This window comes from Cavia porcellus, unplaced genomic scaffold, assembly GCF_034190915.1.
Source record: "Cavia porcellus strain 051 isolate PalLab524CR breed Dunkin Hartley unplaced genomic scaffold, mCavPor4.1 scaffold_20, whole genome shotgun sequence".
Taxonomy (NCBI): Eukaryota; Metazoa; Chordata; class Mammalia; order Rodentia; family Caviidae; genus Cavia; species Cavia porcellus.
The window spans coordinates 30,924,620-30,951,683 of record NW_026947503.1 but is presented as its reverse complement, the minus strand read 5'-3'; the positions used below and the strand labels follow the sequence as shown (position 1 = coordinate 30,951,683).

The following is a 27,064-nucleotide window of genomic DNA, read 5'->3' as shown; positions in this document are numbered from 1 at the left end:
TCCCTTTCCAAATATGTATTTATAGTTTATCATCTCACAACCTGATAAACTTGATAGGAACAAGGAAATATGGGGGAAAGAAAGAAAGAATGTGTAGATAATGTAATATAGTAAGAAAAGAGAAAACTAGCTGATGATCTCCTTAACAGACAGACCTTTTATGAGAGTAATACTTCTATTTATCAGTCTTCCTGGCCAAACTCGCTAGCTGGAAAGTTCACTTATTCAGTAAAAGTGTATTAGCCTGTGCAGTATTTTAGGTCTTATCCCAGTATCTTTGAGGGGTGAAAAGATGAAAGACAATCTCTCGAGCATGAAGTCTCATAGTGGAGGTAAGATTTGCAAAGATTCTCAGTTAAAAGTAGCTTCTTGAGAGAACACTCTGTTCACTCCCTACACCGAGACTGTGTTTGCGTGCGTGCGTGTGTGTGTGTGTGTGTGTGTGTGTGTGTGTGTGTGTGTGCGCGCGCGCACGCGTATGCCGGTGCAGTTTGCCTCACTTCACATCTTGGGACTGGAGAAGTTTATCTTTCTTCCTCTCCCAGAACACCTCATTACATGGATCATCATATTTACGGTGCTGTTTCATCATTATCCATTTATGCTTCTCTCCCAGCTGATCAAAAACCCCACAAGGATAGAGATTGAGTCGCCCTAAATCTCCCAGCTGCATTTTCTGGGAGCCACGGGGCATCAGGACCACGGTAAGCGCTTTGAAGCAGGTTAAATGAAGCATCAAATCCCGTCTAACACAGAGGAAATACGACATCTGACCAAGTGAGGACGCTAACTACAATGCCAGGGGCTAGTGGTTTCGCATTCTACTTTCCGGGTCCTAGAAGGGAGTTAAAGTAGGTGATTTTTTTTTCTTTTTTCCAATTGAAAAATTACTGTTTAAATAATGTTGAGGTCAAATAAGCAAATACATGTCCTGGCACCTAGGTTTTACGGTCAAATAAAAACAATTTCCTGGCTGTTGAGCGTCAAAAATGACTATTGTAAAACCTGCCTGGTTCCGCATGTTCTCGGGCTCCATTGACAAAAGTGACTTCCCACGCCTGGCCCACAGAGGGCATCCCTGCGCGCGGAGACGCAGACCTGGCGAAGGCGGCTGCTGGAAGCCTCCTCTGTCCGCTCTTTTTTCCTGAGCCTTCTCTCGGCCCCCACCCCCCTTCGCGTGGAATCCTTGCCTGATCCAGTTCGTTTCCCTCCGGTCTCCACATTTTCCCTTCCAGCCCTCCACTTCTCCGGATCAATGGATAGTACGGTTCCAACTCCCCGCTCACACACCGCTGGCGGACACCCCAGTAACAAGTGAGAGCGCTCCACCCCTCGGCCCCCGCCTCTCGCCCTCGGTCCCGCAGCTCTTGGAAGCAAAAGAAACAGCATCGCTAGCTCTTGCGCGGATTTTTCTCTTCAACTTTCCCCAACCGACGACATGGACCTGGCCTCAACCTTTTAATGCACAAGGCGGCCTCTGGATTGCTTCCCCGCTCCTCTGGGTCCCTCCTGGATATTCTGTTTATTGATGACTGGCAAACCCCACGGAGACCTGTCTTCTGTTCTCTGGCTCCCTCTCCTTCCTTGAGTTAGTTTTCTGAGGTTTTACTGGGGCTTCAGATCTCTTGGACCGGATGGAACTTTTTGCTGTCTCTTTTTGCTACTGATTCTGCCAGTGGGCACGGAAAAAGGCTTCGGATCCAAAAAGGCGCAGGGGAAGTGGAGAGAGAGGTGGAGGAAGAGGACGAAGAGGAGGAGGAGGAGGAAGTCGAAGGGGCTCGGTGCGTGTGTGTATGTGTGCATGCGTGTGTGAGTGTATGTGTGTGAGTGCCGCCGCTGCCCAGGACCCCCGACCCCGAAGGTGTTGGCTGAAATATGGAGAATAGTCTTGGATGTGTTTGGGTACCCAGGCTGGCTTTTGTACTCTTCGGAGCTTCCCTGCTCAGCGCGCATCTTCAAGTCACCGGTAAGAGGTTCTTTCCTTTCTTCTCGTCGCTCCCCCACCCCATTAGCCTTTTTCCCTTCTTACAGAATTTGGAGAGACTAGAATTATGGTGGAGGGGACATAAGACACTCCACCACTCTCCTTGTCCCTAGTTGCCTCGTGGGGGATAAAAGACAGAAGACTTTTTTCCCCTGGGGCAGAGGATGTTGGTGGCATGGAGAGGGGCACCCTTTCGCTGTTTTGAAATCCAGTGCTTCTGGAACCTTTGCTTTTGCAGATAACTTGCTTCGGTTTGGAGAGCTGGCGAGCTGGGACAGGTGACAGGAACGTTGTTGAAAGTCAGTGGGTTGGAATCCTTAAAGCCTGAGAAACCTGTGCGGGGTCGGGGTGGGGGTAGAATTGGGGCAACAGGAGCAAGCGAAGGTGGCCACAGAGGGGCTTTCAAACGGCGTGCGCACGGGACTGAGGCGTTTTTATGCCAATAGTGCTCCTCCTGGGTTTGTTTTGAGACTTGCTATGGAGAAATGGGAAAAGGGACAGCTAATGGGTTTCGGTAATTCGTAGAAGGGGATCATGGTGCCCAAGGGAGTGCAGAGTTGGCAGCAGGAGGCAGGGGTGTGTGTGTGTGTGTGTGTGTGTGTGTGTGTGTGTGTGTGTGTGTGCTTGTTTGTTTGTTTGTTTTAATGGTGAATGCAGTTCACAAGCTAAGTATTCAAATATCTCCAGGACGCTTCCAAACTCCAAATGATTGATATTCTGGGGAACCGGCCCCCTGGTCCTAGCCCTTGGCAAACCCGGTTTCTAATTATAAATGGCAAAACTGTTTGGGGCTGGACAGGGCTAAAGGCGGAGAAAGGGGGGTCTGAAGGCTGCTCTGGGCTGCTGCAGTTCGTGGGTACAGAGCTGCAGCTTGCATGGCCAAAAGAAATAAAAAGAAAAGGAAAGAGCGTGCGAAGTGACTTCTTATAAGATTTACTCGGTTTTGGGCACTTCGTCACTAGTAGATGCACACTGGGGTAGAGGAGTCGGCCTGGTGGGAAGGAGAGAGGCGCCTGGGGCTGAGCATTTAAATCTCTTAGTAAAGGACCTTTCCCCAAATCCAAAGGAAAAGACTGAGCCAGCAGGAATCGCATCTTGGGTAGGAGCACCCGAACCTGCTCCTTGAAAATTAATGGGGATTAGAATTAAATCGCTGCGGCCAAGTCTTGTCTCCCTGGAATCCTAGTGCTGGTTTTCTCATCCCTGCTACGTGCTACAAGGCCAACCGCTGCCAACGCTAGCAGAGTAAGCGCCTCTCCTCAGTCGCCAGGGATTCAGGCAGGCATGCGCCAGCCTTCCCGAGGCTTCCCAAAGCCTGTCGCCGACCGACCCACGCAGGCAGGAATCTTGCGCGTGCACACAGACCCAACTCCTCATCTTCCTTTGGACAGAGAGAGAGCGTTAGTGTGTGTGTGTGTGTGTGTGTGTGTGTGTGTGTGTGTGTGGTCTGTGTGTGCACGTGCACGAGAGTGTAGTGCGCGCAGACCTGCACCTCCGCGCTCAGCTGCCCGCGGACCCTCCTCCCTCTGGGCCACTTCCCTCCTCCCCAGTTTTCTTTCCCAGAGCTTTGTCCTGGGCAATTACTCCCGCGGAAGGTGGGCGGGACCCGGAGCATCCTAACTGTAATGAATAGGTGTCTTTTTAAAATTCCTTCCTTGTGATCTGCAGAGGTTTGGATGTTGTGGCTGGGAGGACCCTCCTTATGGCACGGATTAACTTGAGCTCATTCTGATAGTTTGGGATACTCCCTGGCTGGGCAGAAAGTGTGCAGAATCTTGAGGCACCCGTGACCTAAAATGCTCTGGCTGAAGATATCACATTAAACAAGATGTGCAAAAAAGAACCATGATAGTAGTTCACAATTTTAAAAGCCATTTCCCATATGACTTCTGTCCTGCAGAGGTTGGGAGGAAATGAATGGAGGTGGAATTAAAATATGCTTTATTGCCATCTAAATTAATTAAATATCCAGAGTTAGGATCATTTATTGATGCTATACTTTAATTTCCTTCTCAAATTTTTTTATTTTTGTTTTTCATAGACAAATATATGTTTGGAAAGGCAGACACAATATACATATACAAATGGTATGCTGCTTTTTGGGCTTACAGATTTTCATCATTAAACTTCTCTGTACTTCTAAATTCCTTTCTGTTATTTGCAAACAAATTGTGACACAATTTTTATGGATCTTACAAAAGTGAATGATACACTTTTAAGATACTGTTAATTCCAATCACTCTATTTATTTTCTTTAAAAAAAATCTTAGCTATTTCCTCTTTAGGAACATGATAGGAAATTGATAAAGTAAGCACAGTTCACTCTAAGAAAGGACCAGTAGGAGGTGCCCTTAATAAGGCCAAATGTCTAGTTTACCGGCAGTGAAGTCCATTCAGTACAGGATTTTAAAGACTTTGTTGATTGGTAACAAAGGATTATGGAGAGGAGCACAATAGGAGTAAGCTCTTTCCTGCTCTCTAGATAAAGTCTGAAGCTGCTGTGGATTTGTATGAGCTTGTTGTGACACAACAAAGGACATCTCTGGTCATTGTCATGCTAGGGTGAGGACTTGATGCTGAGGGAGGAGGGCTGTGGCCTTTTAGTTGACTGTTCTAAAATGTCATCTTCTGTATTTGACATGAGCCACAGGCAGAGACATCCAGGTGCAAATATCTCTAGTTCTCTCAGTAAAATGAGCATTTTAGATGTTAATACACGAAATAGGTATATCACTAATTAATTATTCATAAGTGTTTTCATTGCCTTCTGTTGAAAATAGTCAGGGAGAGTTTGGGTAGTGTAGCTCCAATGAAGGGAGGTTTGCTGCTTGCCCTAACCACCTCCTTTTCATTGCCCCAACCAAAGCAGGTCAGATCCCCCTTCTGGGTTTGCTGTTGAGTGGACAGTGCATGGGCAGGACGACCATCCACTCCTCTGTGAGTGCTGCAGTATAAATCATAGTGACCTGTCTGTCTCAGTATCCATTTCTCACACAGCAGCAGCTGCCCTCTGAGTTATGAAGCATGTGTAACGGCCCCCACATGTGTTATATGGGAATATATTAGGGCTTAGTGCATTTGCTTTAATGCTCTTAAAAGCTGGGCTGGCGTGAGCTGCTGATAGGTACTTTTTTATTTTTTCTTGAGAGAGATTTATAACTTCTCAGTGTATATGACTTACATTCATTCCCTGGAAAGTTAATCTCTCAGCAAACTTCTATTGTTTTCATTGAGGAAGAACAGCTTTAACCCTCTGTAAGTTACTGAATGGAGCTTTGCTGAAACTTGCTCCTGGAGCAAAGGATCTTTGTAGGAAGCAAGATGGGTTTCTAAGCCAGTAGGGAACTTGACAAGAGATTTGGGGAGATGAATCATCTGAGGAGAGGGGATAATATTTTTACTTATTTCTAGAGAGAGAAGAGATGATAATGCATCTTCTAAGGGAATCCCAACACCCGCTACCTCAAAAGCCTCACTTCTGAAAGGAGAAATGTTTATCCTTTCTGACTCATTTTCTGTTTGGTAGATTCTAGAGTCAAATTCAAATATATGTGGCTTGTATCTGGAATGTTCCCAGCTGCACACAGTAGGCTTATCTAATCTAGCATGATTATTATCCTTTGGGACCTAGCCCTTATTTAAATCTCAGTTTTCTCACCAAAACTGTTTTTTTTTTTTTAATTTCCCCCTTGTGTTCATGTCTAAAGGCGGTGCTCAAGTTTCTGAACCCAGTATTTCTTTCAATGTGATACTATGCCTTAAAATTACACTTTATTTCCTTTGAGAAATTGGCATCCTAAACGTTATAAACAAATGTTTTCCTCATGATTCTACCAGCCAGGATAACTATATTGAAAAACATACAGTTGTCTTTCATAATTTTCTTAAGTTAAAACACCAGCATACACATGTAAAGAAGATATACGTTCATTTTTCATTCCTTCTCCTCTGATGTGTAACACTGGGATGATTTAGGGTAGCATAATTATGTAATAACACTTGTGATTCCAATAGTAAATGAGTTCTTCTGGCCTGGCTATAGCTTTCCCCAGTTGCCAGAGGTCTGGTCTGCATAGAGATGAGGAACTCATGACAAATTGAAAATATGATGCTGTGTTTGATGTTTGTTATACAAACTATCAGCTTGAATGATAAAATTTGGTTGGATTAATCTATCTCCAGTGATAAGCTCTAGATGAACTATATGCATAAATTTCTGGAAACCTTAGTTTTGTTTGAGTGAAAAGAATAATGACATAAACTCTCTGAGAATTGCTTGATTAATTAATGAAAGATAAAAGTCACTCAGTTCTTAAAGATACCATAGTCTTTTAAGTGACATGGTAAATACTATACACAGTTACAATTCAAGTAAATGTGGCATCTTTCCTTTTGCTTTCCTCTCATTGTGATGTTGCAGAGATGGATTTAAGACCTTCATGAGTTGTCACAACAGTTGTACCTTAATGAACCTTAGCTTAGGATCTCCCTAACTGATGATTGAAACATACTGAATTAAATATGAACTCAATGCCCAATGAGTTGTTTGGCAGCCTCCTATGGGCTGCTTTTTTTTTTTTTTTTTTCTAGCCTACCTCTGAAGAATCATATCTCTCTTCTTCAATCTGTAGAATATAAATACTGCTCTCTTGATGGAGCCCCAGGAGTCTTTCTCACTTGGAAACCAAGTCTCTCATTTAGGACAAGGCATAACATGCTGTATTACACTTTGCAAGGTTATAGACATTTACCTTTAAACATAGTTTTAAATTTTCATGAGTATGGAGAGTTATGTTGCATGGTAAAAAGAGCTACTTAGACTGTCACTCTAGGAGACTCTAACCTTTCTGTGGCCTCCGAGCCAATATTACCAAAGTTCTGGCACTCAAGAGCTTTGAGAAGAGACAGGAGTGAATTCTACAGGATCAATGATTATGTCAACCTAGGTATATTATTTGTCTACAAAGGTGATACTAGGTGGAAAAATGGAATTTAAAATTTCTTCAAAGTTACTACTTTGCCTAGACAGAATATATCTTATCTTACCAAAGTATGCATGGTATGCCACAGACATACTGCATTTATGATATTTTCTTTCAAAACAAACCTCAAGTGAAGGCAATGCTAAATTTGTCAGGAAGAAAGAATAAGGACTCTAGATTATTTTTACTGTAGAACAATAAAAATGTGCAAGATAAAAATTACATCTTACATATGCCAACCGAGTAATAGCAAAAAAGTAAAATGCAAATTAGTATGCACCTTTGTAATTGTAGCACTCAGGTAAATTGCAGCACCATTTAATACCACGTTTTTGCTTTTTCCACATGAGAGTGTTTATTCCTTACCTCTATTTCCCAGATTTAACACTGTAGTAATGTGAAAGAATACAGGTTGGCTGATTGATGATCAGAATTACTCTAGTGCTCTGGAATACTTTGACAAATTTAGCCTGAGGTTTAAAAGCCACCTTTAACTCAACTCTTCAGTAAAAAAAATTTTCTTTCTTAGTTGAAATGCCTAACTTTGTCCAGTGGTATGATTTAGAAATATATATTAATGCATATGACTGAATATACCTCTTTTCATTATTGATGGCCAGCAGTCATCCCAATACATGGTGTTCTTTATGAGTAGTTCCAAATAACTATATCACTCACAAATTTCATTTCTTTGTGGAAAGTCCAACCAGGAAACACAGAAATCATATCATATTTATTGACTGTATTTTTTATGTCTACTGTTAAGATATGACTTAAGTAAGAGTTACTCTTTTCTGCTAAATTCCTGGAGTCCACTTCCTATAATCTACTTTTGACTTTTGTGATAGAGTTTAGATTAATTTTCAAATCTAAATTTGGTGATTTCCTACTTGCTTAGTAGTTTTGTAATTTCCAGGGCAGAAGACCCTTTAGACTCATGTGACTATTACAATCAAATTTAACAACTGTCTACTGTAATTTTGTGGTTTCTCTCTTACTGTTTTCTTATCCTTTAATACTGGTTCTTGCTAGAAGTCTACTCTTGAGAGTATCTAGGACAAAAATATTACACTAATTTAACTGAATCTTTGTGACGTGATTTGTGAAAATACCAAATTGTTAGTGAAGTGTGACCTAATAAGAAGACTTTTCAATATAACTATTCTAGAGTATCTATGAAGTTCTTAAATCTGCACTTAATTAAGGAATTAAGCAGACAATATTAGTGTTACTAAGTAAAGACATTTGTCTTAGTAACAAAAGATTTTTTTTCTTCTAGAAATATGATATTTCTAGACTCTCTTAGTTGCCCTTTAAGAAATCTGTAAGCTGGGTACAGTGGTATACAAGCATAATGCCAGCTACTTAAGCTTTAGTTAGGCACTGTTGCAAAATTAAAAAAAAAAAGAAAGAAAAAGAAAATGAGATAGGTGTGTAACTTAACACTCCTAGCATTCAGTCTCTATTACCAGAAAAGCAATAACAACATCAACAACAACAAAAACAAAGCAAAGAAGTATATAGCACTTGTATCTATTCTTCATAGATCCTATGCATTGCTATAATTCACTGTTATATTAAATGATATCATCATGATAATTTCTGAATATATTGCACCGGACAGTGCTGTTTATTTTTTCTGTCAAATGGTCATGATTTATTTTATTTTATTAAGAATTTATTTATTTTATTAAGAATTTATTTATTAAGAATTTTATTTTGGGGGCTGGGGATTTAGCTCAGCGGCATAAGCACCTGCCTTGCAAGCAGGCGGTCCTGAGTTCGATCCCTCGTACTGATAAAAAGATAAAACAAAAAAAAGTGAAAAAAATTATTTTGGATTTATAAAATATATTTTGTTTACTTTTTGTGTTCAGCTGAAACTTTCTTGACTTTTGATTTGCTAAGAAATAAGTATTAAGTTTTGTTGAGAAACAAGAACCGAGTCCTTTGTTAGAGATACAGAATTCTAATTCATTGTAAATGGTGGGTTTATAGCACTTCTGAAATCGAATATTAGTAGGATACTATTTGTTCTTCCTGCCATATATTTTCCTTTTAAATGAGAATGTAGACTAGGCTGATTCGAGTTATTTTACTGGTTTCAACATTAGGTTTGTTAAAATTATGAATTATCCATAAACATATTATTCAATTATAAATAATAATTTTAAAGATCATGATAAAATAATAATGAAACAAATATGTAATCAATAGCCATTTTTTTTTTTTTTTGAGACAGGATCTTTCCTTGCAGTGCAGGCTCTTCAGCTCACTTTGTAGCCCAGGCTAGTCTGGAACTCACAATGATCCTCCTACCTCAGCCTCCTGAGTGCTGGGATTACAAGTGTGAGCCACCACACCCGGATCCAATAGCCATTTTCTGAATTTTCCATTTTTGAATTCTTGTACCACATTGGCACAAACACATGGATCTTTAATATGCCATTTTGGTTTGCTCACGCTTGGTTGTAATAAAAAAATAGAATGTGTGTGTACAGTAATTTGTGTTACATGTGGCTAAACATCAGGTAGTTGAAATTCATGGATACATAGGTAGATGCATATGATTGTATGTCAAGGAGCCTTTATATAATATTCTGTGATATTAATAACCACTGTTTATCCAACCCACTGCTAATGGACTTTTAGAGACTCAGATTTTTGCTGTTATCACTAACGCTACTTTGAACATTCTCAAACAGGTTCCCCAGTAAAACTTTGCCCTCATGTTTAAGGTGTGTCCTAAAAGTGGAGTTGCCTAGTCATTGAATGCACATTTTTACTTTCAGGAAGCAACAATGTGTCACATCTATTAAATACTCACCAAAACAGGCTGGGCAACTTTATAACACCATGTCTTATAATAAAAAATAAAAAAAGGACTATGAATCCACTCAAGGTGAAGGCCCTAGGTTCTACCTACAGTAGCTGGGGAAAAAAAAATACCAGGAACACATAAAACTCTTCTTTCCTTTTTTTTTTTTTTTCCATGTCTCTACCAACACTTGGTATTTTCATTTGCTTAATTTGCCTTCATCTGGTGGATGTGAATTAACATCTCATTATGAGCTTAATTTGCATTTCCCTGATTGCTAATAAAATTGAACATTTTTCCCATAAATTTGTTGGCCATTTGTGATTTCAGCAAGATAAGTCTGTGATTTTGATTATCCAGTTGAGCATCGAATTGCTTTTAGCCATGAGTATGAATGACAGTTATTCTCTTTCTCTTAATAAGCCATCTTTTGCTATTAGGCATATATAGTTCTAACTATAGTCTATATAGTATAGTATATATAGTAGTCTAACTTTTAGGAAGTTGTTGCATGATTCTGTGAAACATTTGCATTAGCCCAGGTTTCACTTAAGGACCTTCTGAATATGTCTACTAATTTTGATCTGATAAAGAGATTCATAGACACTGTGAAGCCTCTGATTATGCAGAGCAGCCCTTCCTTGTCAGTATTCTGAATTAGCCTATTTACTATATGCCTATGTACAGATTCTCTTTTTAGGGATGCAGGGTACCATGGTGCCAAGTTTAATTTGAGGTATATTATGAATTGCATGAATATGACGGAATCAAAGAAGGACTTAGTCACAGTGATAATGATAGGTATCAAATCTGACTTAAAAGTCGTCATCTGAACATTTGACCTTCTGCATGTTTCCAATACAATGAAATACATAGGCGCAATAGCATTGTTAAATTTATGATGTTTGTGGCTGAGTTTTAAACCAACACCTGTGCTTGCACATGTACACCTCATCTCCACTGCCAATTTTTGTTAGGGTTCCTAATTGTTTCACCTACTCCTGTGGGGCAGGCTAATGAAGGCCCCAGGATGACACAAAGCATTGGATAAGTGGCCTCTCTAGTGTGCTGCCTTTTGCGCCACCTCATTAGAGATGTGAGCCAATGCTGTGACATCTAAGCAAACTGTTCACTCAGAGTCCTCCATCCTTTGTTCCCACATCTTTTCTCAGCCTCATGGGACCTCGGAAGAATACAAATTAGAGAGAAAAATCTGCAAAGCTTTCCTTTCATGTCAAATGTCTGGGCAGAGCTGTTCCCTGCAGGACAATTTCTAGTTATTTTCTCTCTCTGGTTTGAGTTATCTCCAGGGATGGTTTGTTGACTGTTTCCCTTGGGAAATTTTTCAGCAGTATATCAGATTTGGATGGGGGAGCTTACTTTACAATTCATCTTAGATACTCCTGTTTGGAATATTCTTCCTTCCAACCCTGTCACCTGGCTCCTGTTTCCCCTTTTTAGTGATGCTGCCTCTTCTGTGATGACAGATGTTGAATAATTCTAACTATACATCATTCTTGCCTCTCTCTTAGTCTTCACTTAGCCGAATGATAAATGTTTAGTTCATTTAATCTCTCCTCCTACCCTTCCCAAAGCTTAATCATGTTCACTTTTCTTACCTTAACTCCCTCTAGTTTGTTTATAGCTTTCTGGTAATCAAGGACCACAAATTTAATGCGGTTTTCTGGGTAAGATTTCTCAAATCATACATTAAAAAATATAGATTCAGGATACTCTTTAACTTATGGTAAAGCCCACGATATATGTTTTGCCTCCTTAAACTTACACTCTTACTTTTCAGATAAGATTTTAGATGCCTAAAATAGTCATTGAGATATTATAAGGAACAAATACAATCTAATATTTCATTCAAGATAATAGCTACGGAGCATTTATGAGAAAATAAATGAGAAGTTTCAATGTATTTCTGCCCTCTAGGGGCTTATCTTTAAATCCAAATGACAAGCACATACACAACTAAGCAAGATATAAGACAGAACAACACACTGAATTAAAAAAAAATACAAGCAAAGTAGGACAGACTGGAAAACATCAAATATAGTGCTTATACATTACATCATCAATATATTCATGTTAGCCAGATGGGCTGACAGAACCAATTCTCTCACCTCTGTATTCTTAGATTGATTGGATCAAAACTGCTGGCAGGTGTAAAGAATCAGTCATGTGCAAACCAAAGCATGGGGATGGTACAAATAAGCACACCACAGTCTTCCCTGTAGATCTCTCTGCCTTCTTGTTGCTATAAACACGCTGCAATATTTCCATGGCTCTTTTCCCCTTATTTACTGTGTGTTCTATGCATTATATTAGAGTGGGCATGAGGCCTAGAGTCTAGTATGGCAAACATTCCAATCAAATAAACATAGCAGTTAATTCATAATTTTAATAAGATAAGGCTTTGTGGAAGATAAAGTATTGTAAGGAAGAGATCCAAAGAGTACCTCAAATGAACATTTCCTGAAAAAGTTGTGTTGATACTGAAATACAAGTTACTTTGATTGAGGGCATGTTTTAGGAGGGACAGTGAGAGACAACAAGGTAAGAAAGGTGGCTGCAAAGACCCCTTGGAGGAAAGGATTGTGAATTCAAGAAGATCAGTACACCCAGGGGCAGTAGAACTAAGAACTCTAATGGCTTAGCTGAAGCTGAAGATATCTAGGGTCATTTCTCACCAACAGCAGCTTCTCATACTTGGTAAACATTAGTTGAATAAATTGAAATAAGCTTAAATCCAGGAGCTTTCAATTTAAGCACAATTATTCCAACACATAAGCCAATTGTGTAGGCAAATCTTGCTCTGCTCTTTTCACTTGTCAGATGGGAATTTATGAATCCATCTATTCTATATTTTTAGAAGTCATCGACTTGCAACTTTGCCCAGCACCTGTTTTCTGACTGGGTTGATCTGTCATCTACTGCTGTACTTTACACATGATCCTGTAGCCTTCAGTCATGATGACAGAGGTGACAAGGCCTAAGGGGAAAAGCCTGCTGATGAACTTGATCAGGATATTTGTTCACTAGACTTTTACTATCCTACCTGTGAAAAGGACATAAATCAACGTTTGCTTTCTAACTCTTTAAATTAAAGATAAAATCATGACTGTAGTAAGATGTGTAAAACACACATTCCAATTCTTTAATAACACTGAAGGAGTATTTCTTATATGCTATCTATTATTAGCATGATGTATATTAGCTGTATTAATCCTGAAATCATCTTCCCAAATTAAAAAAAAAAAATTTACACATCTAGACAACCACTCTGAAATCCTTCTCAATTTTATTATTATAGTTCTAAAGACTTAGAAATAAAATACGATAATCAAAGTCCCATGGGAACTTCTAGGTCAAGTATATGGTCAAGGGGTTCCTAGTCCCAGCCTTTGTTGGATGTAGATTACACCATGCACTGGTAATTTGACTTGGTACTCTATAACCCACCTCCTATGGGTTCTATACCAAAACCATCCTGCCTTATTAACTCTCCCTTGGTTATCCATATCCATTTTCTACAGAACTGTTGACCAAATAGCCCCTTGGCATAAATGCTAGAGGTAATTCTCGTTTGATTAATCCATACCGTTTTTTGTTTTGTTGTGTTTTGTCTATTTTGTTTTGTTTTGAGACAGGGTCTCACACTGTAGTTCAGACTGGCTTTGAACTCAGTATTTACTCAAAGTTGGCATCAAACTCATGGTGATTTTCTTGCTTCAGTGCTGGTATTACAGAAAAGCACCACCACACCTGGCTGACATATATTACTAACTAAATTGTTCTGAGGGTTTTCTCTAGTAGAGTGTCAGTCATCTTGAATGTGTGACAGTTTTTGGTCTCTTTTCACATCAGCTAATTAGAATTGCTGAGATGGGGCCAGTCACAAGTAATCTTGGAACCTCTAAGGGTGATTCTAATGCAAGTTAAGAGAGAACTGGTGTCCACAGGTCTTGCTATTCAAAGGGTAGTCCATGGTCAACAGTATTTGCATCACATGAAAACTTGTCAAAAATGCAGAAATCCAGGCCATTCCCAGATGTTCTCAGGCAGAACCCCAGGTGACTGAGAAACACCAGCCCATGGTCTGATCCTTCCCTGGTCTTCACAATGTTAAGTAGTTGCCCAGTCCACGGGAGAAGGCCCCTGCCCCGCACATTTAGTCTTGGTTAGCTTGAAGCCTCTTAGGAGGTCTGCAGCTTCACCATCTTGTCTCACAATGACAAACCTTGCTAGTGCTGAAGAGTTTTTTGGTTTGTTGTTTAGTGACTAATATCATAGGAACCATAGCACATTTCTTTTACCTTGTGATTAAACAATCTTGAAAGTGCTCTTTAGGTGTTCCATCTGCTATTTTTTTTTTTTTCTTCCCACCAATGCTTAAGATAAGAAGACACATTTTAAAAAGCACTACTGATTTTCATTTCTCTTTTTCCCTCCCCCCATTCACTTTCCCCCTTAAGAAATACTCAGATTCAAGGAAAAAAGCAAACACTTGAAAGGGACACCAGGGCCCTGGGCCCTTCTCTTGCCTCCTTTCTTTGTCTCTCAGGTCTCACTTTGAAAGCACACACATGCTCAAAGTGAGACCTTCGTGGAGGTGACCCCATTCTGAACCTCGCCTTTTGATGGGGAATGGTCTTCAGGGCATGAAACAGAGCAAGTACTCATTTGCCTGGGCCTCTGTGGCAGGGGAGAAGGGGCGTAACTGAGGATATTAAAGAAGACTAAAGCTTTCTAGGCCCAAAGCTAGCTCACTGTGAGGTTTTGAAGCTTTTGCTTTGCACTGTCTGGCAGACAGATGCGCTTTAACTGGCCTGCTCCAAATCAGAGTCTACCAGAAGAGAACGTGGGGGCTCAGCTGTGCGAACTGGATCAATCTGAATGAAAATCACAGTGTTCCCCCTGGTGAGAGAAGTTTCTGCCTAGCTCCTGAACTGTAGGCCCTTCTCTGGTCCCCGTGGAAAATGAGTAGGGCTTTTGTGAAAGGTTATGTAAGGCTGCTGTTTCTTCCCCACAGAGTAAAATTCTATTTATAGAGGGGTGAACTGCCTCTCAGGCAAAAGCGCATTTTGTATACTATAGGAGAGAGAATTCAATCAATCTTCAGGAAGGAATTATGAGAAGAAAGGGAGAACAAAATCCAAAGCAGAGATAGTAGGAAATACGAGAGAGAGAGAGAGAGAGAGAGAGAGAGAGAGAGAGAGAGAGAGAGAGAGAGAGAGAGGAGAGAGAGAAGATAAAACATCCTTACCCTGGACCTGCTGCTGGCTGGTATCCAGTTGTTCCTGTTTGTCTGGGGAATAGAATGTTACAATGTTAACAACAGGACAGTTCCAAATACCCTGGGATGTTTGGTCATCCCAAATTCCCAAATGAAGTCCTGGGGTGGGATGACAGCGAATATGTTTCTGCATAGCAGTGGCAATCTAGGCACACATTGTTTAGCCATATGAAGGAACTATTGGGGATAACAGCAAGGATTGAAGAAAGGAGCTGTCCTAACTGTCCAGAGAAGATCCGTGACCCTGGAGGGTTAGAAATAAAACCCAAAGTGTTTTTTCTTTTTTCTTTTTTTTTTTTTTTGTATGTTTCATTTTTTGTTTTGTTTTTTAGGAGTTTGTTTAGGTTTGATTTTGTTTGTTTGTTTTGTTTTGACAGCTGCATGGAAAAAACAAAATAAAACAAAACAAACCTGAATTCATTTTTAGTATCAGTGTATCTTGATTCTTGATTGGAGATGTCTAACACTTCTTTCATGTCTTGTCCCTGCTAGAGTTTATTAACTACTTTCTTTCTACACGCTTGTTCTCAGACTTGCATAGAATCTGAAGTTACTCTTGTATTGTGTGCTTTTCAAAGCTCAGATAAAGAAAAGGTAAATTTTGGACTTCTTGAACTTTACAAAATAGTTCATCCTTTTCTTTTCACTTCCTTCTATTTTGCTTGATATTTTTTCCTTTATAAGCCACTGTTAATATTTTTATTGGCAACATTTCAGAGTACTTGGGAGAATTTCAACATCAGGGAAATCCTGCTAATGCAAATGTGTGAAATCTTTAGAATTTGCTGTCTCCTTCAGCCCTAGTACCAACGCATCTAGGATATTTGTCAACTCATATGTCTGAATGTGGAATAAGGAAAATAGGCGAACCATTATTTCCTACATAATGATCCTAGTAATTGACTCTGTATTTGTTCTTAAGGACTTAAATGAATCAAAAAACTAAAAAAATATTTTTTTTGTGGAAGTCAGTGGAAACCAAGATGAGACCATAGAAATGAGAAAGACATCTCTTGAATGAAAAGGACAAAGCTTGCATTTCAAAGCATGAGCCAAGTCAAGCCAAGAACCTCAGGATGGGGTTTAAAATGATCCTCTAATTCTATCAATGAGGAAAAAGGGTTTCCTAAATGTGAAGTAGCCTCAAAATGAGAAATCTAAGAATGGGCACCATGAGACGTTATAGCATGGCTTCACCAGTATTTAACTACCTTACGTTCATAAAAGTTCAGAGTCTTCGTTCCTAAAACTGGGAACACAGATTTTTAATAGAATGCATTTAAAACAATTCATCATGCCACAGGATTATTTCAGTCCTTGCCACATACCAAGGCCTGAAGATATTTTTTATCTTCATTGCTTCACTCAACAGGTGTTTATTAATGTCCTATTTGATGCATAACATTTATTTGCCCTTCTGACAGTTTTCAAAAGCTTATAAAGAAGTTGTCACTGTTTTTTTTAAGAGTTAAAAGAAGGATTAGGGGATTGGACATAGGGACTTTAAATATGGAGGTAAAAGATAAGCAGACTCACAAGAGAATCAAATGAATGAGGGGCACAGATAGAAGAGAGAAAGAAGGGGCTGGGGATTTAGCTCAGCAGCATAAGCACCTGCCTTGCAAGCAGGCAGTCGTAAGTTCGATCCCTGGTACAGATAAGAGAGAGAGAGAGAGAGAGAGAGAGAGAGAGAGAGAGAGAGAGAGAGAGAACTATAATTATGGAGTGCATTAAAGAAACAAATCTGAAACAGTGCAAGGCACTCAGTTGCCTAATTTCAGGTTATAACCCAAAATGCAAAATAAATATCTGTGTGTGTACTAATACAAATAAGTGAACAAATAATTAAATGTAAGAGAACACGCAAATCTATACAGAGGAATTCCAAATAATTTATATAGGTATTCCACTCTAAGGCACTAGCATGCATCCTCACACTTTTCAATGTGCACTGTAGTTAGTGACTTTCTTCCAAGGAGTAGATTATGCAAGGGGAGGGGAAACTGTACACTTGTAGGGAAAACTCTGAAAATGCTACTTCAGCCAGGTGATCAAGGTCATGAGCAGCGGTGACGGGTCATATTGATAGCATGTGCCCTGATGAGAGGTGATAAGAACAGCACTCCAAACCCACAAGCCCTGCCTAGTGCTGAAAAGTAAATTGGCACACTCCAACTGAGATTCTGTAAGTACCTCATTAAAAGTATTAAGTTGCTCAAAAATAAACTGTGACAAATTGTCAAGGTCAAGAGGAGCTTTAAAATATAGGAAACTAGTATAATATATACTTTAGTATATTATACACTAAATATAATATACTTCAGTATATTGTATACTAAAGTATAAAATGTGACCTTAGGATGGGATCCTGCAGTAAAGATTTAGATAAAAATGCAATCAAATCTAGCCAGGAATGGTGACGCATGTCTATAATTCCAAAACTCTGGAGACTGAGACAGGAGAATTGCTGTAAGTTTCAGGCCAGCTCAAATTATATAGTGAGTTTGAGACCAGCATGAATTACATAGTGAGCAGTGTTTCAAAACCAGAACTATCCCCCTACCGAAAATCAAATCAAATCAAATCTAAATACTGGATGTGCCTTAGATAATGGTAATGAATCAATAGTGAATCATTAATTTTCATAAATGTGCCAGGTTAATGTAAGTTGTCAGTAGCAAGGGAAATTTGGATCTGAAGAGTATCTTCCTTAACAGTTAAAAGACATCATACCACAATGATATTTGCATACCCATGTTTATAGCAGCACAATTCATAATAGCTAAATCTTAGAGGCAGCCCATGTGTCCACCAACAGGGGAGTGGATAAAGAAGATGTGACACTTACATAGAATGAAACATAAACTTGAATCATTTGTTGGAAAATGGATGCACCTCAAGATCATATTATGTGAATTAAATCAGACACATACGCTCAAATATTGCCTGGTTTCTTTTATTTGGGGAAATGTTATAAGTAAAAATCAAAATAAAAGATAACAAAGTAGGGAGACAGATTTTTCTCAAAAAGGAAAAGGATCAAGAGATGGGAAGAAAGAACAGGACTGAAAAAAGAGGTAAGCTATGTTACGTACATGCAGAGGTTTCTTCTCGATGGTGCCTCTGTTGTGTGGTTACTCTGAGAATTACAGAGGCTGCTGTTGTCATCTTTAGTATTCCAGCGTATTTCTCCAAGTGTGGATGCCACAGCACCACTTGTGAGTGTTTGAAAATGTGGATCTGCTAATCCCATCTCATACTTACTGAATCTTAGTTTCTAGATGTACTAAGTGGAGTTAGAAAACAGCTTTCTAGGTGATTCTTACACACACTAAGTTTTGAAAGTACCTCAGTTTTGAAAATCAATACTTTTCCTTGCATTTTCCCTAAAAATTAATAATGGCAGCTTTTCACTTATGGATCCTGTCTTGGAGCTCAAGATTTATGGGCCAGGTGGACTTGACTTTAGATTCTAGCTCTAGAATCTTCTAAATGAGATACCCAACCCACGGTATTCTGCCCTCTCTGGATTTTAGTTTTCTGATGTATAAAGCAAGAAAAACAATGCCTCCTTCAGAGAGTGTTCATAAAATTATTTGAGGAAATGCATGTAATTAATTTAGCATATTTCACAACATGCAGTGAGCATTAGCATAACCATACTTGTATATATTAGTTTGTTTATGGAAATCAACATGTGGGCAAACTAATATCTCCTCATTACCACCAACCTTTTCCACTCGCTAAAACAAATGTTTGGCCTTAGTAACATTTGAAACATATAATATCTAGGAGTATGTCACATGTCTGGCATTCTGATGTTTCTACTGGGTGTCTTCAGTTCCTCAGCATCTATTGCAGGCAATTTACCTCCTCCAGTGGACTGTGGCTATGGTTTTGTGTGAGGCCATCAAAGCTTCAGAACATTTCCAGTGCGAGATAACCTTATCCACAGATAGAGGGTCCCAACGTTATTTCCTTCCTTGCAATTCATCCTCTTCTTCTTCTACCAACTCCTTGGGTTTCTTTATACTGCTTATCCATAGAGGACAGACTTAAATGCTACTTAAAAGGATTCTGATATTTTGGACTATAATATAGTTGGTTGCATTGGGTCTGAGGCATATTTTAAAAGACAAAAAATGTGTAGTAGTAATAAAAGTGAATACATTTGAAACTGTGGTTGGAAATGGCATGGCAGATATTACTTAAGAAATGCTCAATTTTCTTACTGAATACAGGAATACATTCTAAGCAGCAGTGTGCCAGCTAAAAAAAGACTATTTCCTAGACTCCTGGCAAATGGCATGGAATTGGGAAGTTGTTAAGTACAAAGGGAAGTTAAATTCCTCACCTAACAAGAAATCTACAGGGAATTAGACTCAAGATGATAGAGGAGCCAGCAAGTTATCATGAAATCAAGCTTCTTCTTGTTTCTCCTTTATCACCTTCAAAAGGGAATTTAATAGGGGATGGCTCTGAAAACCTCAGGCCTCACCTGTCCACATGGGAAGGATGAGATCTGAAGAACAAACTTACTCTGAAAAATCAAGGAATCTCCTGACTCCGGGCCATTGGATTTCTTTTTCATGCAGCCACACTCATACTGACTGATGTGGGTTCCCATATTAAATTATTCACTCTTCAGAGTAAAACAATGAAGGAGAATCATGACATTTTACAGATTGAACGAATGAGACACTGGAACATTAGCCAGTTTGTTCATGGCTCCTTACTAGTTAATTGCAGAGCTGAGATTCAAATCCTGGTTCCAAAACACATCTCCTTAAATCTATGCTATAATTACTAGACAAATAGTGGGTGTTATGCTATTGTTGTTATGTTTATAATATCCACTTCTCCTCTCCAAGTGGGTGATATTTTCCTATAAGCCATTTATTATTTAGACGCTTCTAGATTATTGAATATCTAAATAAAAGCTCAATTTTCTGTTAATCATTTTCAAATGTCACAGTTTTCACTAACAAGTTATAAGACAGCTTCATGCACTTTAATTTGCTCTGAAAAAGAAATCCACTGCCACCTTATAAAAGACTAACATTCCACCTACAGCTTTGGAATACTAATGTCCTACCTTAACAACCAGACTAAGCTGGATAATTCACATGTGTTGCAATTTCTCTCCCATTGTAGTATAAGAGAATTTCACATAGTTTTGATAGATTGTGTAAATTAAGCCAACAAAGTGCTGCGCTATGTCTTCATTAAAATAAGAGGCGGTAATAATGCAACCATGTAGCGTGGTCTTGCAGGCTTTGAGTTATGAACATTCAATAGTGTCTCTTTACTTGTGCTTAAGTTGGCATTTGTGAGCAGCATATAATCAATTAATCAATAACCCAATTTTCTCTTAAAGAGATTGTGCATCATTTAAAAAAAATCAGGGACCATTGTATGATTTTATGAAAAGAGCTGCTTCAGCAAAGAAACTTGTTTGAAAAACATTGAGAGCCTTTTTCAGGGATGATGATTTTGCCTAACTAAGCCAAAAGTGAAATTGGATACAAATGTTTAGTTCCTGAACCATTTTATTATTTTGCAATTGCTAGGAAGGAAAGCACCAGCTGAAGATTGCTAGTCACAGTGCATTGTTTTCATTCGTGATTAGAGATATATAAGTGAATTCATCTATGAAATGCACAATCAAAGTAAACTAATGCTAAAACTTACAAATTAAAACTAATTGATTCTGCCCAATTACTTACAAATTGTGAAACCTATACTTAGTTGCCTAATTTGACTCATACAATGTCATGGTACTCAATGTGATACTGCTAGAGTGATAAAACTGAAAGCCATTTTAAGACAAAAACCTGACTTTCTCAAATATTTGTACATACATGGATTAATGGTAATATGTCTTTTCTTGTAATAATTTTTAAACTATTAAACACACACCATATTTTATAATCACATCCCGCTCTTTCGAAGTCCAAAGACAGTAAGTGAATATTGGTTTGAAGAACTATGTCCCTTTTTTCAACTAATGATAAGCAGCTTTGAATTGTTTTTATAATGCACATATATACTTTCCCCAACTAACCATGATGTTCATGGAAGAAGATACTTAAAATATCTTTTCTTTAGCACAGTCTGTCAGGTTTTTGGCTACCATGATATAATAGTGCAAAAGAACAAGTAATTTTTTCCTTGCAATCTAGAAATAAATACAGGTTGAAATTTTGCTGTGATACCTTTGTAGGAAGCGAGTGTATTTAAGCCTGAGGTTCTATCAGGACTGTGCTGGCAGCATGACAAATACAATATTTTCCTCGTACTTTCTCTCCTGAACATAGGTACCATTAAGTCTTCATTTCTCCCCAGTTTTTATCACAGACTTTCAAACATCGAAAAGTTTTCTCCCCTTTGTACATTGAAATTACAGGGTCTCTTTCACAAAACCTTCACTTTATTATTGAAAATTAATCAATAATAAGGTAATATGAATTGAGTTGAAGCATTCATCTAAATATCATTAGAGAACAAGGTGGTGGCAGTGATGAACAGTAAGCTGAGAGATGTTAAAAAGAAATTGAAGTTCATTATAATTGAACTTCAATGTGTTCTCCTTATCCAAGCCTCTTCTCCTTTTTGGTTCACTATATTCTCGTTACCAGTCTAGCATTTAAGTATATTAAGTGAGTATAAATGTGATCTGGACAGTATAAATGAAATAACTTTGGATCACTGATGAGAAATGTATTTTTCTATTGCAACTGGGGTCTTTAATTTTTAAAGCAATGCTGAAGCTTTTTATTGTAGTGAAATCTAAGTTAAACATCAGATTAAGACTATTTCATCTCTGGTTTATTACAGAATTACTGAATTACTGAAGGGAGCAATATGTCACCTTCTGTCATACTACTGACTTGATCTGAAAAAATGTTGAATGTTAAAGAGTGAAATTACAAGGCAATAAACTTTATTTTCTAATGATTCTAAACTGAGTTTCCAATAAATATTGGATTTGGGGTATGTTTCATATGTATGTTCACTTTTTAAAAGTCTTGGCCTTGAGATGTTAAGTGCTACACTTGGGATGTGTACCTTGAATATTCTATAACAACATTACTTTCCTTTCACAAGTCTTGTAATTAAGCCCTTGACTGAATGCAGAAACACGCCATTGGCAGGGTATGGCATTTTGATTGGGAAAGTCTTCTCCTAGCTGAAACCTGTGGATTTCAGGATAGAAAGGTCATGTGTGACATCTCATAAGTAGAACTGTTAAGACATAGCCTAAGCTCTTCTTTTCAAGGATGGTAACCATATTCACATGAGTTGCCATTTCTATGGTTGGTAAATGATACTTATTTATGCCTCATATCCAACAGTCTACATTTGTTGGTTGTATTTCCTATGGAAGCTGGGGAGTCATGACCTTGAGAAGCAGTCAATCCACTTTCTAGAATTGTGCTAAGATGTCACATGTCTCCTGTCTATAATCAAAGCCAAATATTGGTCAGATAGACAGCAGGAAACAAGATCCAGCTAAAAGTAGAAAATGTCCAATTTGCATCAAGTAAGCTTTCATAAATTCTCAAGTGGTGGCAAGAGAGGGTTACAAAATATACTTGAATCTTATACTTACTTTTGTCTTTTATCCCACAGCTTTCAAGTCTTTTCTCCTAACTTTTAAAATCTATGCCAGAACTACTGATTTGGGTGGTGTGTTAACCTTGTAAATCAATGCTACCAGAGACTCCAAAAAGGAAATTTGAACTCTCTAATGTTATCAAATATTGAAGAAGAATAGCTGAATATCTTATGATACTTGGTATACTTAGCTGGAGAGTAGGGACAGAATCAAACAGACCTTCTCTTTTTAAGTACCTTACATAAGCCAAAAGAACATTTGTTCATGGACTGCATGCTAGAAACCTTTCCAGAGGTGCATTTTGCTGATTGATAGTTTAATTGGAGATTCAGATCACATTGCAAAGTCTGTATTCAGAACAGGTTCAGTGCTTACTAATTAATGAAATTAGGTAACCAATTGGTCCTGTTTCTATTTCTAGGACTCTTAACGTTTTGAAGTGAGAACATGGAAGTGGCAATGAGGTCCATAAGTTCACTCTTCAAAATTTCTCCTTTCTCCTTTCCTTCCTGTCACTCACACATAAAGAGGAACATACACATCTTTTTCTGAATGCAGTTATCACTTGGATACAGCACTCTCCTCGACTGTTGCTTCTGGCTGTGTCTTCTTTGATGTAGAAGGCTTTGTCTCTGGGGATATTTTTAAGGCAAATGTGCAGTTCCTTGAAAGTTTGAGAGAAATTATAGACTTTAACAGCCACAGGGCAGAAGTGAAAGAACTGGATTGTATTGGTGAATTAATCAAGTCATTTAAACCTATTGTCAGTATTCATCCGATAGGTAGCATTATGGGTGTTCAGATAGCTGAAACATTTACTCACTGGTTGGTAAATATTTGCTGTCCGAGACTTCCCAGTGTTTTCTGCTTCCTGCACTCTTATTGGTGAGTGCCTATGCCAGTCAGTTCCCAAGTCCTGTTTCTGAGATATCAACATTCAGTTCAGTCTTTCAGGCAGAGTTCCCAATGCAGCTCCCCGTGTTTGGGCTCACAGTGGCTTCAGGTCCCACCTGTGCTTCTCTGGCTCCCATAGACTACAACACTTGTGTACACTGGTGTTCCTTTAGATATTGTTTCATGAGTGTGATGGGATTAAACATTATCCATTGTATTAGCCTCTGTTATGTGGAGACAACTAACTGCTCAGTCTCCCCAAAAGTATGTGGAGAATGTCACATAATGTATGAAAAAACTTTCACTATTTTTATAGTACTTACCAACATATTCAAATTCAATGAAGAAAACATTCAAAAAAATCAATGGAAAAATTCTATACAAATATATTCATTGATACATGACCTGTAATAATTTACTTTTAAAATTTGGATATGCATTTTATGGATGTGGGCGTGTAATAGTGAAATGGTCGTATTATACAGACTTTTAAAACATTTAGTGATATATTTTGAACAAAATTCTTAGGTCAAAGATTTGTAAACATTGCAAAGAAACTTTAAAGTCAATTTGCTTTATTTCTGGTGAGGACAAAAAGTCCTTAATCTATGACATAAAGATCTATGACATAAAGATCTATGACATAAAGATCATCCATCTTCTTCATGGAGCCCACAACGACAAGGCCCCTTGTCTTATTGTGCTCTTTATTTTACTTTTTTGGCTTTTACCACCTCTTCTTTATTCCTTAATAGTGGTTGTGCCCTTCTTTGCATAGGCAAAGAGTGGAAGTGGGACAGACAGGGCTGGCCTGGTACACAGTAAGTAGCTGCAGCAATGACCATTGTCTTCAGTGAGCTAATCAGTGACCATCGTTTTCAATAAGCAACAATAAATTCATGGTCATGAGTCTGAGTGAAATTTTTGGATGAGCCTTTTAACCTATTCTGACTTACACATATCTTTGGAAACGTATTTTGAGAGATTATACCTTTTATGTCAAAGTAGAAAACTCTAGAGATGTAGACATTTCAGAAAAAATAAAATCATGCTTACTAATTTCATGCCTTTTGGCTAAACACTGCAGTGTAAGGAAAATATAACACAATGTGTTTGAAAATAGATAATATTGAAAAATATCTAGAGGTTAATTATCATGTGGTGTTGAGCCTTGTCTCTTGTCTCTTTCCTTGTTCCCTGTCTAAATGATGATGTTCAGTGATTGAATGTCTGAAAGAGAAGTGTGAGACCAATCAATGTCAAATGTGTTATCATTGTAGCTGTGGTGGACTGTAACGACTTCACATTATTATATTCCATTAACCAATTCATCAAGTCAGGAGACCACAAAGATACAGTACTGGGCAACAGACATGTTCAAGTGCTGCGTTTATAGATAAACAAGTATCAAAGAGTTACTTATTAAATTAGTAAAAAAAGAAATTAAAATTTTACAGATAATCTGAAAGGAAAAGATGCCCTTCTCAAACTTAAAACCTCCACAGCTGGCAATATTGGAGTACTCGTGAAGACTGATGGAGAGATTTCTGATCAGAAGCATCAGTGGAGAGCGTGGGTGATCAGCAAAGATGTGAGAAAAACTGAATGAGGTAGAAGAACGAGACAATATAACTCTGAATTGAGTTGCAGCTGAGTCCTCCTCCACTATGGTCAGATATTACTGAGAAAGTGCTAGCTTTCAACACTTGTATCATTGCTGCACATCGGGTGTCAGCTATCTTAGAATTGCCAGAGAGCTGACATTTTAGGGACTGAAAGCCACATAGTCTGTATCTTATTAATCAATTCTGCCACTTTCGCTTAAAGGAAGCAGAAGTGATACATGATTTAATGAGTGTAGCTTTGTTTCTATAGAACATTCATAAATGTAGTTTGGACCACAGTTTCCCCGTGGATCATGGTCTCTTTACCCCAGTTCTCGATTCTTACCTCTGAATCCCAAACTTGTGTTAAGAATTTAAGGCGTACTTTTAATATGTTTTTCTACCAGGACAGAGCTTCTTCTAAAACCTATGCATTGCTTAAATTTCCTACAGTGTCAGCTCTTTGGGAGTGTCTTTTTTAGATGTACAAAGTAGAAGAGAAAGACTTTCACACAGTCAGCATTTAAGAAGGGCACAACCCCATTAAGGAATAAACAAGAGGTGGGAAATGCTCAGTCTACCATTTGGACTCTTGATTTTCTTTCTGTAAATTTTGGTTTCAATGTTTTAACAGGATTCAATAACAGGTTCTCCCTTTTAGAGCAAATGTGGAAAATGTGATCCCAAATCATCTTGGACAACTTACCTTGTGTCTGTGTTGCCATGTCTTCCTGTGATTTATTGGAACTTCTGATCATAGCCAATCCTTTTCAAAGTATTTTTATTCTTGGCTCAGTATTGACGACGGTGGTTGCATTTTGTCTCAGGCTGGCTTAGCAGACCCAGTGCCTTGTGTCTCTTTCTCCCAGTTAACAAAACCTACCTCTTAGGACATCAACTGGTATAGAGAATCTGAAGAGGTCCTTTGAATGCAAACCAGCAGGATACTTGCACTCACTGAAGGAGTTGAAATTGGCCGTGCACAGAAAAGTTTGTGAGTGTGACTGTTTGCTGAGGGGAACATAAGTCTTTCTCCTATGAGAGGGGCTTTTCATGCTGCTCAGAGTCACTGAGGTATTGATCACATGGACTTTGTTCCTGACCCCTTTTGCTCTGGAAGAGTTGTTCCAGTCCAGGTGGTGACATCTGTGAACTCACTAATAAGCAAACAGGCTATAGAAGGTATGTGAACCTCACTGATTTTAGGCCTTTCTGTTCAGTGAGATCCTGCTGTTTGAGAAAGGATTAGAAGCAGAGTGAAAGAATAGATGACAGTTTATGAAGCTGTGTGCCCTGTGGACCTTTACATATGAATGCACACCTACGTATACATGTATATATTCATGTTCATATATGTGTGTATATATATTTGTGTATGTCCTGCACATCCAAGTACACACATAACTTGAAGGAGGTAGTAATGAAGTGCAATGTGTTTTATTTCTAAAATTGCTTTTTGAGTGTCTTGAACTATTTGTTTGATAGTTTTATTCTTATACTTTTTTTCTAAATAGTTGTTTTAAAACTTAGGGATCACTTGAGATATATGGATGGGAGCAAGAAGACAAATTAGTTTTAATCTCAAATCATGGTTTCTATGCTCCAAATGGTTTCTATCTCCACTCTGATAGAGAAAAATAGCAGGTTTTAGTCTGTATCTTTAGCTCCGTGTGTTGTCCTACAGGAAAAATGGTCCTGTCACACTTTAGTGACTCACAACCCAGGTACTGAGCAAGAACTCTATTATCAAGTCAGAGTTGCTGAAAGTTACAAGTGGCACCTCACCAGTATTGATGGGTGACTTGTTTTCACGGTTTTGGATATGGTGACTGAGTAGCTTAAACATTTGCAAAGTGAAGAAA

At 38.4% G+C, this 27,064-nt stretch overlaps 1 protein-coding gene across 5 annotated transcripts in view; it reads left to right on the top strand.

Annotated features, from left to right (window-relative positions):
• The first annotated feature begins 1,096 nt into the window (after positions 1-1,096).
• Dcc (DCC netrin 1 receptor) overlaps positions 1,097-27,064 on the top strand; it is a 1,081,241-nt gene continuing 1,055,273 nt past the window's right edge. For all 5 annotated transcript variants that reach the window (XM_063231626.1, XM_063231625.1, XM_063231624.1 and 2 more), the window contains exon 1: positions 1,097-1,966. In XM_063231626.1, the coding sequence (XP_063087696.1) occupies positions 1,876-1,966 (91 nt within the window). In that variant the 5' untranslated portion in view covers positions 1,097-1,875. The remainder of the gene's footprint in view (positions 1,967-27,064) is intronic.